The 17,986-nt window shown below is 37.0% G+C and overlaps 1 protein-coding gene across 10 annotated transcripts in view; it reads right to left on the bottom strand.

Annotated features, from left to right (window-relative positions):
- The window catches only part of LOC128894234 (protein abrupt), a 143,500-nt gene that overhangs the window by 59,745 nt on the left and 65,769 nt on the right, over positions 1-17,986 (bottom strand). For all 10 annotated transcript variants that reach the window (XM_054155843.1, XM_054155844.1, XM_054155845.1 and 7 more), the window contains exons 4-7: positions 4,564-4,797; positions 2,195-2,401; positions 1,944-2,109; positions 235-288 (exon numbers count right to left, since the gene is read on the bottom strand). In XM_054155843.1, the coding sequence (XP_054011818.1) occupies positions 235-288; positions 1,944-2,109; positions 2,195-2,401; positions 4,564-4,797 (661 nt within the window). The remainder of the gene's footprint in view (positions 1-234; positions 289-1,943; positions 2,110-2,194; positions 2,402-4,563; positions 4,798-17,986) is intronic.

Below are 17,986 nucleotides of genomic sequence, written 5' to 3'. Positions count from 1 at the left end.
GGCTCCGTGATACGTTTGCTCACCGTGTTTCATTTTCATTTTCTTTTTTTCTCTTTTTATTCCAGAGGGGTAAGTTGGGCAAGGGGATGCAGGGTTGTGAGAGGTACGAGAGTTCCATGCATTCAACGCAACAACGAGAGACCAGAGTCTTAAGGGAACGACGGGAGGATAACTAGTCTGGGCTACGAAATCGTATATAAACTGTGAAATTGAATCGTTGTTCTGATCACTTACCGTAATTTGGATCCTGATTCGCCGCGTGGATTCCGGACGGTCCTGGTATCAGTCCTGTAATTGTCAATAACAGTCACAATTATCGCTTGTTCCGTGCAATTTATGCGAATTATGGAATCGTCGAAGACAATTTAGAAAATCAACCGCTGGTTATCGCGGGACTAAATCTCTACGTATGCGGTACAATAAACTCCCATATAACGCCTTGGGTTTCTGCAACGCGAATTCCTATGACGCACTAGAGATATCGCGACCACTATTTTCATATGCCGCTGGTTACTCCATATTTTTGGGGGGTTTGTATCAAGGGTATGCAAAAGTTTCCATCGTTCGAACGATTTGGACGGCCGAGAGCGAGTATCGCAGCAAGATTCAACATTGTCGAGTAATGAGTTTGCGATAAGGCTCCGTATTAATCAAAGTACTCAACATTGACTATTATACGAAATGGGGAAGATTAACAAGGAAGGAAACTGGAGCATCGCACGTGCTGTCCGAGAACGCCATTGCCAACAAGCTCAACATTTGTCCTTCGCTGATAAATCGATATAGGAGTAAATCTTTCTTGCATAATGTTATGACCGGAAATGAAAAATGAATATATTTCGACAATCCGCGACGTGACAAGTCATAGGGTAATCCTGCTGAGAGCATTCCAGAGCAGTCAGAAAGAAACATACATGGTCACAAGATAGTATTTGTAGTATTTGGTAAATCATCCATGGTGTTCTATGTATACTATGGTATGATGATAAATCCATGGAAAAATGTTACAGCAGTTCTATTATACATAGCCAGCAACTTCAGAAACTGCACAAAGAACTGATAAAAAAACGGTTGAAATTTAAAATAAAATGAAACAAGATTCTCTTGCTCCACGATAATGCCAGGCTTCATGTCACACCGATAACTCGTGACAAGTTAACGGAGTTGGAATGGGAAGTCTTATAAGAACCTGCATGCTCACTAGACTTAACACAATCAGATTTTACAATACAGTAAAATTAAAAGCAACACAAACTTTCTGGCACACGATTTCATGATTCCGAAGAAGTTTGAAACTTCGTCGATGATTTCACCGGCTCGAAGAATAAGAACTTTTTAATAAATATACTAGAAATACTGGAAAATATATGTACTATCCCAGAAATGCTTTTTAAAAGAGATAGCAGAAACCTTGAGTCCAAATGTTGAGACTCGAGCTGAGGGCGTCGCGTCGCATCACGACCACCTAGGCGACGTTAGGGTATGAATGAGGGGGGGGGGGGGGGGAAAGTGCGAATAGATGGAAAACAGATGTGAGCGTTATACCGAACTTTCTTTTCGGAAAAAGGAAAACGGTCAGTTTGAACTTAGCGAGTGAGCAGTTAACATCGATAACCGGATTTCATTGTACCACACCATTTTTACCTTTTTATCAAAGTTTGTTTCTTTTAATTTACGCATCTGTGTTCATAATATGCTGCTCTTGTTTGATCCCACATATACTTTTATGAAAACTTTGGAATGGACACTTTGCATACCGTCAATGTACATCATTTAAAAATCTCTAAAAACAGAAACCCATCAGTATCGCGTAGATCTACAACCAATTCGCGTTAGGAATGGTGAAAGTATATTTAACAAGCGTGAGATAACGCCATTTCACGGTGCTCGATCAAGACGAAAAAGAGAAGAGATTGTTTGAGTAAATCTGACTTGAAATTTACCTGGTAGTCCCAAAAGCGCCGCAGGAAACGAGTTACGATGATGTTCCATGGAGTCGTTCAAGATATCGCTCGGCTCGGTCTTGACGGAGTTCAAAATGCTGTCGTTGTTCGACATATCCTCCTCGTTGTCCGACATGGAATTCGAGTCTTCACCGGTAGACTGCGCCTGAGATCAACGATGACTCTTATATTTGAACTCTTCCGAAGAGTTCTCCGGAAATGTGGGCTAGTGATCGACAGGTTCTCCTTACCTGTACGTTGTTGGTGGGTGTCGTGTGCAACGTGGGTCCTCCTTCCAGAGCTTGCCCCAGAAGCGAGTCCTGAAGGTCCGTTTTCGGTTCGACGTGATTACCAAGCGTTGGAGTGTTGCTTCTAGGTCTCTTCTCCGGCGGCGGACTTAAACCGCTCTCGTTCAAGTCTCCCCTGCCGTTGTCTTGCCAAGGATTGCGCGGCGTCGCCTATCGACACATAAACGTTGTCGAATAATTCACGTACGGTTGGAATCTATTAACTTGAACTCCATTTATCCGAACGAAACTTATACTCGATGCTCGAATCATTGAACTTGCTCTATCGGAAATTCGGAACTGCCAAACGACATGCAAACAAGTGATTTGGATTAGATGAATTATAATTAACACTTTATGTACTGGAAGCCTATTTATAGGCTTCTTGATTCCACTGTGTACTCACTAGAGCTTATTAATTTTATTTATTTACAGTGCTGAATTTAAGGAAACACGCAAAGCTTTTGATGTATCTAATGTCCACAAGTTAATGTCAGCCTATATTAATATACAGTTGGTGTAGAATATACTAGTACATCGATCAATTTCTTTTTTTATTATCAATGACATTCTTCATATTCTCGGAAATCTCTAGAATAGATATAGTCCAAACAACAATTTCTAGTTTATATAATTTGCGAAATTAACAAGAAAATACGAAAAATCGGCAGAAATATATAATAGAAGCAATAAGTATTCGTACGGTTCTTATGACAAACCATTTACAGTAGAGTTTGTAACATAAACACGTCAGTTTATTGCTTCGTACGAATTAGAAAACATCCCACCTACCTACCCGTAGCGCATTGTACGTGTTTTAGGCGAAAGGTCTATTAATAAATTACAATTTCGCATAGTTTTATGGAAATTGATCGGTGTGCAAATACTTTCTACACCTACTGTATACCAATGTAGAAAGTCCTTTTCTAAGTTGTAAACTCTCTTCAAATAGTGTGGTAGATAAAATGTTAAGAACTCATTTTTTTCGAATAACTTACAACATAATAAATCAGTACTTTTGAATTCAGATATCCGAACGTGAGTGTCTATTATCTGGCTGATGCGTCATACGTATGAAGTTCGATGAACTCGTGAACACTGGTTTCGAGTGTTTGGATTGCGTATTAGTTGAAAAAGAATTCTGAGCGTAGGTGGGTGCGAGTCCTAATGAAATGAGTCAACAACAGGGAGGAAGATATTTGGTCAGGCTAGAATTCAGGATTCCACCAGTGTCTATTCCATGTTCGCTAACTGTAGCATTTGTACAAGAAGTATCGAATGAATGTAGTAATCGTGTATCATATAGATGCTTAACAAGATTTGCAATCAAGAGAAATGCTGGTTATGCTGAGAGTGATTAGTAAGGTAGGAACGTGATATAGTCTGTTTAACAAGATCATGAACGCCAAAACTTTTAATTGGTACCCTTCAAACAGAAAATTTCGCAAGTCTCTGGTATCTGTGCACTTCCCTTGCTACGCGATAGAAAGAAACAATCATTTGTTATTCGATCAGTGTAAAAAATCGCATATCAAACCATGGGTGCTGCAAATTGAAAAAGATACAATGCTGTGTTTCATTGTAAACACTCGGAAGGACCAAAAATGTCGTGTGAGGAAACCGCGAAATAGACAAGGTGATCCAGAGTGATAGCGAAAAATGATTCAGATAGAATTAATACTAAATCTACTATGACCCCTCAAATGACCGTTTTTAAACTTTAGTATATATTTCTTATATCCAATACATGAATTATATACAATTATTAAATTTCATGTATTACTTAATTCAGTTTGCCATAAAATGTTCTTGCATTCAATTAAAAAAGTGTCTTTAAGACTAGTCATTTGTCCAATCACGGTAGAAATTGTTACAAATAAACGTCGGTAGGTTTAGTGTTAAATAGTTTCAAGTAGGACACATTCTGATATTATTAGTTTTTTTATACATGGGCGCTCAGAAGACGTACGAAGGTCTAAAAGAAAATCACCAGCTTCAACCTCAACCAAGACGGCTCGAAGAAGACGCGAGTCTTCGTTGTTGCCACAGCAAGAGATTTTCTCTTAGAGAGCAAGAGTTAATACTCCTCAAGTGTACTACCTGTATCGGTGCTCTATCAACTCTTTTACGACTGTTCGGTAATGCCACGAATAAACTCATACTCATATCATCAGGACTGTGAGACATAATTGGACTCGTTGGATTAGTATTCAAGATGTCGCGAGCATTATCCGAATCACCTTGATCCAAAACAAGTTCGTTCGGACGAATGAAATTTCATATATTTCAAACTGAGTTAGATCGATCTGTTAAGTTTTAAAAGATGAACTCACCGGTGCGCTACCGTTGTAGCCGCCCGAGGACGACGGAGGTGGGATCTTGGCGGTGGCGGCGCTGTTGACATCCGCCAACCCTCGAACCTGAAGCATCTGCGCCGTCTTCAAGAAAGCGGCCAGCTGCTCCTGGCCCACGTGGACCTCGCCGTGGTACATGAAACGCAGCAAGGACTCCATATCCGACGAGGCGACGTCCCTCAGGATAACGATCGGGTGCTGGCATGGGTTGGCCTGCAACGAGAAAGTAAAAGAAACGCTGATTCAGGAATGTTTCGCGGATCCCCGGTGCACCGACTGGAATTAATTCCAGATTGCGCTGTTCAGCGTTGATTATGATCGATGCCGACCGGACGGATATCTCGTTCATGTAAATCAGTTAATCCTATTTATCAGCCAGCCAACCCCGGCCAGAGCTGGTCAATTGATTTACAACGACGATTTACAACGTGGACGCGCATAACGAGCGACATTCAATCCACGTCGTTCATATCATTTCGCTCGCTTTTAACTACCTCGCGGACCATTCTCGGTGACTTACCCTTTTTAATACCACAAACGAATGCTACAAATTGACTACTCGCATAACAGCGGTTTCCAACCACGAGCCGATCGCCTATCAACGGAGGACGGTAATACATACAGACGCGTAAGTCGTGCGGCTTAAAATGTGTCAAGCGTTCAACGCGGCGTATCTCCCGGCAATACAATCCCGCTACGAAGGTGCATTAAAATGTACGACAGAGGGAAACTGAACCCAGTCGAAGCTTGGAAACGTTGTGCATCTTTAGAGAAAAAAGTCTTTCGTTTCTCAAGCGTAGAAGACGGTAAACGAGCATCAACGTTATTTAGTTTTCAGACATTGAAGAAACAAGGCAAATCGCCTCTTCTTCTTCAAATCACATCTTGTATGTTCAAAACCATTGTTGTGTGTATAACAGTCGTTGTATTTAGCCCATTTTGGTCCACGACTTCTTCGGCCGGGCAAGGTAGCAGGTTGAGGCGATTTTGGCAAATGTGTCGAGTGTCGTATATGTGTAATAAAATGATCTTATATACAAATTATCTTACAAAAACGTTATATACGTCACATTTAAGAATATAAATTTGCAAAATTAAGTTCTGTAATTAGGCATTCTCGCTTCTTAAGGTATTTCAAAAATAATACTCAAAAATGGCAAGAAGAAAGTTATCGGCAGATACCATATGATGTAGAACTATAAAATATAATTTTTACATAAAAACAATTGATAAATCTAGTTTATCGTTCATAATTTCGCATATTATGTATCACTGCTCGTTTTTCGAAAATTAATTCCAACCAGAACTACACCCATGTCTAAATTTAATACGACCCTAAAGGGTTAATCAATGAGCCAGTTCCGATAGATTGTCGAAGAAACTTTTCTCGATAAAGGAAGATCACGGGAAAAATTGTTTGACTGATATTTACAATTTGTTTTTCCACAAAGAATCATCCCTCTTTACTATCAAACATTATATAAAAGCTTACAAACCCTGACGAAAACTTCTCTACCCGTGCTTCATGTATTATAATTGGCGGTTGCGATTTTCTGACGTTACACGAGGCGCCACGACCGCGGGGACACCCTTGTACACGGAGTGTCGGGTATCATTATCGATGGTGATATTAATTATAATTAATGGCCGACAGCGGTGGGGTTGCCATAACGCCATCACGATTATTTCGTCAACGGGGCGCGGAATGTCGTACGTGGCAGCCTTCGTTACGCGTAAACGGCGTGTTCCATGTTCCATGCGAGTGTGCGACCGGAATCTCGACGAAAACACGGTCATTTGTTCGATTATCGATATGGTCGAATACGGCGATAAGGTAAAGCACCGTGTGCAAGAATATTTATTATTGTCGGCCGCTATCGGCTTACCGCGGCTGTTATAATCGTTCCCGGTTTTGTAACTTCGACTTGGAGGTATTGACCGGTTGGAACTCGATGCCGCCGATCGAGTTGAACGCTCATTTCTTTTTTTCTTTTCTTCTTCGTAATATTTCGCGTCGTGAAAGGAATATTCGCGGCAACAGGCAACGCGATTCGGTCTGAAAATTTTACTGCGTTAATATCGCAATCAAATATGAGTTTCGCTCATTCGAACTGGGGCCGTTTACCGAGATACTGACTCACTTGGATCGTCTGGCCAGGATATGTAGTCTTGCGAGCATTTATCGACAAGTAAAGTTGCAATTGACTTTTGAAACCTTTACTCGGTGTAAAATTAGCCAACGATGTAGTCACAAGTATTTTTTCAACTTCATTAAGCGTTTCAACTGTAAAGTCATCCGATCCTCGGTAAGAAAGAAATACATATTTAATTCTATTAGATAAATAGCATGAAATATTGTAAAGAATGTTTTAACAAAATTCTTCTGATAATTTTTATAAATGGGAGATATAATACGAAATTATATATAAATGACACGGTTATATATTGGGTTGTCTGGAATGTCCATATCGATTTTTGATTGGTGGTACCATCCCTTCGAAGGTGGAAAGGTTGTGGAACAAAATAGTACCTATGTAATTCAATAAATATATATCAAAATTCAAATGTGCCATTGAATTTTTCTTAAAAATTGGCATGAACTTTCTTGATAATCTAATAATTTCTTCAGACTTTTAGTTATTCATGGTGTAAAATCGATTAAATATATCTAACGGTAACTTCTTTTTACTGCTTGCAACATATAATAGTATGTGTCACAGCAAAAAAAGGAAATCGTTAAAGCATTTATTGTTGGCTACAAGTATTTCTACAGATAACTCTCGTCCGAATAACGTCGTTTTTCACGATATACCGAGTATTCCAAAATAAACTGCAATTCACGGAAAAAATAGAAATCACAGTCTTTGGAGAAGAAGACACCACTTTGGAGAACGTATTTGAAACTATCGGAAGCATCAATCCTTTCCGTGGCTAAAATAATGGTGTGATTCAAGATCATAGAATGCCATTAGTCACAACCAAGTTTTTGTAAACACCAGAACCTCCTGTTTAACTGTACCGTGGAACCGATGCAAACCGTTAACGATCGAAAGAATTCTATGTTAAGGTAGTAATTATTCATAGAAACGATGTCGAATCGCGGTAATCCCCCTGGGTGGCTGTCGTAATCACGAAAACACACGCGTAACGGAATTATGATAACCGTTCGATGGAAATTCTTATTATAGCAGCGGTCCTCAATAGGATTACGATACACGTGTCCACGTAAACATTGCGACAGCGAGCGACGCGCAGACGTGTCTATTATTCATCGAGGCGACACCGTTCCAAACGGAATATAATCCAGCTTCTCTAGACTGAAATACACGGGACACTTTGACGAGTAATTTCATCGTGCTTGTTTACATATCCTTTTATTAAATTGTTGTTAAATGACATGTAAAATACCACACAGTCATCGATAAAAATTACCAAGGGATTATCTCCATGCGATGAATGCACTAACAAACGGAAAGAATTTTGAAAAAGTAAAAGAAATTCTGCTTCTGTCGATAAAGTACAATATAAAAACAGTTAGCACAAGCTGTATTATTATTAAAGCAATACACCTTTCGATTTTTAGTGCAAGTCTTCATCGGTACCTCTCACAGGTGTAAAAAAAAACGAGTTACAATATTAATCGATCTGTACAAATAAATAACATATTTATGTAGACATGTTGGTACGTTTCGTTCAAGAGAAACTATTTTTTAACTAACCGAAACATCGAAAGGCTAAAAGAGACGCCCGACGTTGGCGTCGACGAAGGAGGTGAGGAGAGAAAGGGAACGGAGAACTCCGCTATGGACTCACCTTTATCGCATTAACCAATTTAATTAACAACTTTGAGACGGACTACTCTGCCCCCCACTAATTAGACCTAACACGATTAAAACGGGTCAATAATTAATTGTATGGACGCTCGTGCGTCGCAGACGACCGGGCGAATGGCCGACGAGTTCTCGCGAAAAATTGCCACGCAAGTGAATTATTTTCTTCGCTTTTTCGTATACACGCCTTTGAACGACGCCTATGGTACGCGGCGAAGCCGTAATTTAGAAATTGAATCGAAGGTAATTAGACACGTCGGAGCCGGACACGTAATAATACGCCGCTTCGAGCTCGGGGAATTAGATTTCACGCACGCATTCCATCAATAACGAGGAAAAAGTATGATTCCGACAGGTCTCATACTCCAAGCTTTGATCAAGTTGTTTCTATAATATTACTTGATATTTAGTAGATATCTACCTGTTTCTATTAATATTTGATTCAACTTGAAAAATATCTTGGTTATCCTAATCTATGGTTTTCCTTTCAACGTTGGGAAAATTGTAATCGACTGCAAGAATCACGACTACAATAGAAATCCGCAATCGCCATTCGTGCACCGCGATTACTATGACAGTAATACTGTAATTGTTCAAGAACGAGTACGATCAAAGAGAATAATAGTGCCAGATACGATTCACAATTACTGCAGTCGATTTTCCATTCTTTCTTATTCTTCCAACTCTAGCAAAAATATTGTACAGAGCTTCGTGTTCTCCGTCTTTGCATTTTTAACGGACTTCGAAAAGGAGGAGGTTACTCAATTCGCCATATATATATTTTTTTTTCATTTGAACTACAAATCTAACTCATAGTACCTGGACCAAAATAAATGAATGAGTTAACACCTTGCTGTTTGATGACGCCAACGTAGCGTTATATTCGAGCTGATAGTCAATTGCTATGCAACTTTCTATAGCATAAAATAAAAAACATTTAAATACGCCTGTGCAATAAAATAATTTCATTAAATCATATTTATTTGAAACTAATGTGTCAAATAGTTCTATATAAGAAGCAAAGGAGAAGTCCCTTAAGTCATCCTATTTATAAAATTAAATACTGGATAAATTTAACTATATGTATGTATGTGTAACCACGCTACAATTAGCTACACAGTATTTCTTGCGTATCAGTAATTATAATACACGTCTATTACACGAGTGTTGTGGGTAATATGAAATTATACGTTGAGTAAAATAATAATATATGAAATTATGGATAAGAACACATTTACGGTATAAAAGAAAGGTGATTATGCTGGTAATAACGAAATCTCAAATTAATCATTAAATTCAGATGTTAACAGTACTCGCGTGAGAGTTGAATAAATCATACAATTTCACATTTCAAATTATTAAAACACTTTAATTAAGCCTACACGAAGATTTCACATTCATTTTCAAATGTATGACTTGAAAATTTAATTTATGGTAAATCCTCAACTCAATGCCTCCACTTATGTCGACAATTTTCACAAGCACAGACTAAACTAGCTCGCGGGTAAGAGGGTACGAGACGTTTCGTTACTACATTATTTTAATTCCATTTTCGTCTCATTAAACGTACTTCAAGTTCACTCTCAGACTCGTGCCGAAACGGAAGTCACAATTGAAACAAGCGAGTAGCAATTGAAAAAGCTCGCTGAGGAGCACTTTCGGGCTCGTTTAATAACGAATGCAGCAATGTCACGAAAAAATAAAACTAAATGTAGTAACAGAGAACAATACCTTTTGTAATAAAAACTATTCCATCTTGAGTATAGTTACAATTTCATCTTTCTTTAAACTTCTAATAAATAACCGTTTCGAATCGATCAAAATAAATAGGTCACCCAACGCAATTTTTATAGATACACTTTTTTTTCATTTTTAATACGATGAATAAAGTTGTTATATAAAAAAGACGAAAATATCGGTTTCCGTCTGATTAAGAAGACTTTTTAAAACAAATAACGTTGTTTCAATAACCGCGATTTTTGCATCCTTCCAAAGCTGCAGTTGCCATGAATACACGACGTAAAAAGAAGCACAACGCTGTTATTTTCTTTTCATTAAAAGAGCCTAGTTTCTTTTCAGTCTCCATCTAAAACGAGCATTGCGATTTAAAGAAGGAAGCAGTAATTAGTTATTTCAATAGACATTCCACCGTCTTCACAATATTCCACGATAGAACTACCACTTTCCTCCCATTAGAAGCACTTTAAATGCTACGGGGCTCTCATATCGAGAGTCGCGATTTCAAGAAAAACACGGATAATTGGTTATTTCAATGGCCATTCCGAGCCTAACGATTAATCCTTTTCGATCTTAATTCTTATTCTTATCTTATTAACCCTTAATCAATCTGAATTTTCAATAACGAAGATTGTAGTAATGTATTGTAGACGTGTCATAGATCATGTATAATTACACATGCTACACATATATATAACGACACTCAATTATCTTTAGAAAAGAATATACAGCAAAAACTAGAGTATAAGCTTTTTTAATTTCGACAAAACGTGGTAAAATCGAATTATGTTTACAAATTGTTCGTATCACTAATAATCAATTACGCGAAAAGATGTCTGTTGATAATACGTCACTTTGTTTAGAAAGAAAATGAAAAGAACCATTTCGTCTAATGTATTTAAAATAAAAAACAAGGAGAGAATTGTTGTGAGTGTAAGGAATGTCCTGTTGCATTGTACATTGAATTCTTTGCGGTCGTACTAAATTTAGACATACGTGTCGTATTGTTCGGAATTAATTACCGAAGAACGAGCAGTGATACGTAATATGCAAGATTGTGGAGGACAAACAAGATTTAATGTAAAAATAATGTGTTTTAATGTTATATCTTTATGTAAAAATTATATTTTATGATTCTCTATCACGTGGTATCTTTCGGTAACTTCGTTTTTATCATTTTGGAGTATGTTTGAAATATCTTAAGAATGTATGGGAGGTACAATCGGAGGCAGACGTATATGAAATTGTAATTAATCGAATATCTTTGTAATTACGATATTTAAATGAATAAATTTATAGTTATAAACTTGTTTTTAATGTTAAGTTTCTAATTTAACTCGAATTATTTTGTTTCTATTTAATTTTGGAATGAAATTCTTAATATTTTTAATCATTAATAAAAAAAACTTTTGGCAATGAAAATGCCTTGAATTCAACTTCAAATACTAAAACTGCAGAGAAAGTGTAAAATGATACATTGATGAATACAATATAAGATTAATATCTTTCTTTGCTGTGGTAGCTAAGAGCAGACATACGACCGTAAAGGCTTAATATTGTTTTGAAATTCATCATTCAACGCAATTGATACGTAAACCAAATTATTATACATCTGTATATCTCTCTATAAACAGAATTATCATGTCTTTAAAATATGTCCAGAAAGAATTCTTTGGCTCGCGTCGAATTACTGTACAGGGATTCGTCACGAGTATATCGTTGAACAGTTGATAGCGTTGAAGGTATAAGGATAAAAACCTGTTTCTAAGTTATTCGTTATTTGAAATTTGTATCTAGATAACTATTTCTCCCGTCTCTCTGTTCCATGCACGTTCGTACACCTTTTATTTCCATTAATCAATTATCGAGCCGGTCGGATCACGAGCAGCGGCGCAAGAACCAGCCTCTGATGCTCTTTAATGGATCGAACGATCTTCCTGCATTACTTACAGTTTTTAGAAAGCGGACGCTCTGGATTCCACCGTGATCGCTTACAGGTGGCTAGAAAATTATGGCCGCGGCGAGTGATACACGCGAGGTGCTCGGATACGCGAGGCCTTCGAGGAAAATTTTCTTTCGGTGCACGAGCGTGACTACAAAAGCCTGGTAATAAAGCGGGCGAGAGGTTTCCCACGTTTCGCGGTATCTCGGATCGCTAAAGCCGGCGGATGAGAATCAACGCGGAAGAATAGGAGGAATTATTGCGGGGACGGTGCCGTGTATCGTTAAATTCCTACATGCGAATTGGTCCCGCGATCGGCTCTTACCATGCATCGTCAATTTATCTCTTTAACGATAGATAAGAACGCGTTAAAAGCGGGAAAGATGAGCAATATTTTATTCGAATAACGGATAACCAATGAATATAGTATAAACACGAGTATAGCGTAATGTATCATGCATCCTGTAATTAAATGGTTGTCTGAAAGAAAGGCCTATGTTAACAATTTTTGAAATTTGTTTTTTGTTTCTTTTGTTTTTGTTAGGAAAATGTTGTTAGGAAAACTATGTTCAATAGCTGACAATTACCTAGTGTTTTTAGTGTCTTTGAACATTGGAAAATATTATTAGCAATTCATGAAAAATTATAAACTCACGCCTTGGAAATGGAAGATGTGTATTTGTAAAAGACGAAAATAAAACGAAAATTTGTAACATAGGCCTCTTTTCCAGAGACACCACTTCAATTATTATTATTATCAATTTTTATTCACGTCATTTTCCTTAAAAGTTGACTCAATTTGAGAAAATATCTTAGTCAAGAGCGTCAATTTTCGGATATTCTTTTGGATTTTTTATATTTCATACCAGATACATATACTTATATACTCCTTATCCTTTCATCAAATATATTCTTCAGGGTTTACATTATTTTTAAATGCCACAAAAGAATAGATTTTCTAAAAGTTCTAGACTAAAATACCTTTTTAAATAAGTATTGTAAAAACGTAATCGCAATATATTGTAGTAGGTTAAGTAATGTGAACTCTGTTGTTTAGCTTTCCCTTTGGGTTTGATGGTTTAAAATTACAGATGTTTCGCCCAAACAATTCAATTCAAATCTTAATCTTGTTATTGATTAAAATGTATATTTGATATAAATATAGATTTTAAATATTTAAATTGTTGTTTTCTATTCGTTATTTTATATTTATATGTAGATAACTCTTTTGCTCGTGTCTTCTAAATGCTAACGATCCGAGGTGATTGCATACGTGAAAAGGTTTACGTAAACCTCTGAAAACTTTCTTTTAAATATAACGACTTCATTTGCCACAACGAGGAAAAAGACATATGGAATCACCACATATAGCAGAGAAAACAAGGTGAAAAGGCAAAGTTCAGGCTATCCCCTTAAATGCATTATTAAAACTCAGTGATTCACCAGCAAATCTATATTTACCTATCTCGTAACCTCCTCGGACGAGACGTTACCTCGAAAACAAACGAATATCGTTTACACGTTTTGATCTATGTTGAACATTAATGGTAGTTACCAGACTAGATGTTGCATAAGTCGCAGCAGGTGTTCAATAGTGTTTTCCATCTGTACGAACAGAATTCTAAATTAGTTGCAGTATCAAGATGATCCAGTTTGGAGCTATTAAAATTTGGCACGAATAACGGTCTATTCTTCAAGGATCTACCAGGTACATAAAAATCGATTCTCTCGAGTAAGGAAGGCCATTCTATATTTCGATCATTGGCAATTATTAAAATGGAATATCGAATGATAAGGGTGGTTATAATAAAACGAGTTCAAGCAATCGTACACACGACGTAGGTTGCCTAAACACGAAACTTGTGTTAGATAATTGGAAGCATACAACTTATGTTCTAAACTATTTAGTCTAGCTCTGCAACGAAATATACTGTACTTTTAGAGAGTACAGATCGCAGATTAGATCGATCTGTATCTATCCTTGACTATAATTACGAAGCATTATCAAAAACGCTCAACTCAGCATCGTTACAAGATCATGGCGAGTAATCGTATCTGACATTCAAAATCATACATAATTATATTACGTGCTCTCTCTCTCATCGATATTAATCAAATTTCATGTATAAGATCCGTTCGATCGATCTGTCAAACTGTATTCTGAAAATTCCATTTACAATTTTAACTACAGGTCTATTTGGACACAATTTACAACTCAAAAGAGAATTTTCCATATTATGTAGTTTGCATTAATCTAGGCTAACATTAAATTTTGTATAGTATTACCAGGTATATCGTATTACAGTTTACAACTTAGAAAAGGATGTTCTAAATTGGTAAATATTAATCTAGGCTAAGATTAATTTTTATACACTGCTCTTGATATAACAAGAGCTTTTCCGTTTCGTCAAATTAGTTATTATAAGTAGACAACCAAGAACACAAATAATTGTTCATAAGTAATTGCCGCTACAGGTAATAAATAATCATGTTTTCGGGGAATCTTTTGCTGGTAGCAATTTTTAATTTGCCTACTAAATGAGAATAAGTGATAACAAATGGTGATAACATAATTAATTAATTAAGTTAAGGAACAAAAGTTACTTATGAATCAACCCAATAGACACTAGAATTAAAAAGCCTATAAATAGGCCGCGGGTACATATGAATATTCCCTGTAAGAGTACTCTAGAAGAGAAATACCAATCTCTTTCTAGAGTAAAATTGATCAGACTCCGCGATGAAGAAAGTAAGAAACTTTCGTGAAAACTGGCGCCTGACAGCTTGCGAGTCAGGTAAAGCTCTAACACCGTGCTGGGGGGAAAGAGAAAAAGAAACAGAAGAAGTGTTCGTAATCGCGCGTCGCGGCAGTACCGTGATCGCATGTAGGCGAAGCACCCCAACTAAAGCGTAAGTAGAAAAGTAGATACGATTGCATGGTTTCTGATCCGGTTATGCAGTGAACGCGCGGCCGTCATGGCTTCGCGAAACATATCCGTTCCGTCACACGAGTCTTGACACACGCAGAGTCCCGTACACCCCCAACACGCGCCAACGTGTACACACAAATGGTTCGCGCGTACACACACATCCACACACCGTCGACCCTTATCTGCTTATCTGGATAGTTGATGTTTTACTGACGCATGTTTTAAGCTTTCCTCGCATTAAGCAGTCAAATCGCGAGATAAGAGGCGAGGAAGCGAGTATCGATCAAACATTGCTCGACGCGGTTACCGTGTCTTTCTCCGCCTAACCGACCCTGCGCTACCGATGCCGACCGTTTCCCCTTAACGATGGTAAATAGACTGGGAAATCCGACCGAGATAACTATGACGACAATCGCGGTTAACCTGGAATCGATTCATTTCGACGTACCGCTGGAAATTTCTGGCGGTTCGGATCGTGGTACCGCCCAGGGCTGTCATACGCATCCGGCACGAAAAAGGAACGCGATAAACTCTTTTTTAATGCTCTCTTTGTTGTGGTAATAGGTTGATGTTATAGTGGAGATAATACAATCGCGTATACGTGTATACGTGTATTGAGGATGATTCCTTCTGAAAGGGGATACTCATTTTTTCTGGATCAAAAACAAGATTTTTGATTGTCTTCGGATTATTTATATCAAATCATATTTAAAATATTTCTAAATTGTCTTATATAAATCTAAATAAACCCGTTAGGCTAATTTATTATGAAACTTGAAACGTGTTTTTCTTGAATCTCTGTACTTGAATTCGATCAGAAACTGGTAAACAGAGAATACTCTTTAAATTAATTAGTACTATTAGGTATGTCCAACAAATCGTGATATACCGTCATGAGCATGCTGGATCCCAAACATACTAGTTTGCTATCCAAAAATAAGAAGACTTTACTTTAAAAGAATAGAAAGACAGTATATTCTTGCCATAATTGATAATGCTGCATCTCTCGAATGTGTCACATATTATCCAGAAAGAACATACAGCATATAATTTCTGAGGAAAGGATTATCTTGGTCCAGCTGAAGACGTTAAGGAAACGGCCAGTAATACAGTGCGTTGTAATACATTGCACAACACGTGACAAGTTGCATGCATTACGTGTCAAGAATTTTAACGCTTATTTTGATAAATTAATCTTGTTTAAAGCGTAAAGTGAAGAGTACGATGTTCTCTTTTATTATCTCTATAACATGACGCGTATATCGATTGGTCGTTCGTGAGTCATCACGCACATGTACGTTTTGTATGCATAAACTTGAATCATCTGGCAATTTTTTCGGTGTACGCCACTATAATTATCTTCCACTTATGCTACAGTGTATTCATCCGTGAAAACAAGTAATCCCACGAATAACACGGTACAGACAGTCGTCGAGTTATCCGCATCTGCCATAACTTATCCCCTTGTACATATTTTGGAGGTGTAAATGTATTCACGTATCCAATAATATTGTCTGTTGCAATCTGTTTTTCTAAACAGGAGCTCTAATGGACCTGATTTACTCTGGTTGAACTTTGTAGAAACGTTGTATACCGAATTTAGTACAATAACAAATGTTTCGGTTAAGATATTATTTCTCAACGTCTATTATCTGATTATCTCACATCCGATCTGCTTTTGGTAGCGATTCTCATTTTGCGTGGCCAAGTATTGAAGCAAAACTTTTGGTTAAACAAAATAGTTTGGAAGAAGTTTTGATTTAAATTAATAATACATTTCAGATGCTGTGGATGAAAATTCAAGTTTCAAGTATGGCATTTTTAACATCATATTTAGTTGAAAGGAATCGAGTGCTGTTTCCTAAATAATGATTAAACAAAGGAATCGCCTAAACATTTGGGCACAGGATGACTTAAAATTATATCTCTCGAAATTAGAATCAAATATTATTCTTGCAAAGATCACCAACTTCAAGGTTCTCGTTAAAATATTAACCCTTATCGAATGTATGTCATCTCCAACGTGACTTTGACATTTTTGCCTCATCGTACACTAGACAGGAATGAGAATTTAATTGTTGAACTTAAGTTAAACTTTAGCATTAGGAAGTAAGAGAAAAAGTTGAGACTTACGTCAATGAAAAATTAGCGAAAACAGTTTTGCGATATTTTTACAAGAATGGAAAGTCAATTATTTGAAAACATAGAAATTGATATCCGGTTATCGACACAAGAGGTGAGACAACATGTATTCTCACAGACAGTATTGTATGATAACCATGTGCATTGAATGTTGCCTAATAGTAAAACACAAAATCGTGGTATAATAAAATTCCGATAATGAAATCCGTAAAGCTCGACCGTAATCATCCTTTTCAAACGACATTTGACAATCATTGCGAGTTATACTTCACACAACAGCCATTCGTTTGCGAGGCGTTGTTTCCTACATGGCAGTATCAGGTAAGATTTAATTCAATTGACAATTGACTATTGATCCGCACTTATGTACGACAATTGAATTTAATTTCAATTGAAAATCGATTTTAAATCGAATTGAAGGTTCATTTCAGTTGAAATCGGCTGTCGACAATTAAAATTGAAGTTAATTTCAAATTATGTTTTAATTAACTGATCAGGTGATCAAATATGTAATTGTATGTTAATCAGCACTGCTACATGATTATGGATTGTAATGTTTAGACAATGGAAACAGACGCAGAAAATTGATACCATTTATATATTATTTGCAAGTTCACTATTCTATTTACTTCTCTTAATAAACTGAAATACTATATCGACTGTGATAATTTTTTTAAATTGTCATCTCCGTTTTCCCTGCATTATAAATACCGTTCAATAACCCGGCACAACCGAATTCCCGAACATGCCCGATAATCAGAATTTTACTATAAAATGATCTAATAATTGAATACAGGAGAACGTGGCAGGACGGTTGACTG

Source organism: Hylaeus anthracinus, unplaced genomic scaffold (genome assembly GCF_026225885.1).
Source record: "Hylaeus anthracinus isolate JK02 unplaced genomic scaffold, UHH_iyHylAnth1.0_haploid 3, whole genome shotgun sequence".
Lineage (NCBI taxonomy): Eukaryota > Metazoa > Arthropoda > Insecta > Hymenoptera > Colletidae > Hylaeus > Hylaeus anthracinus.
This window is presented reverse-complemented; position numbering and strand designations above follow the sequence as displayed.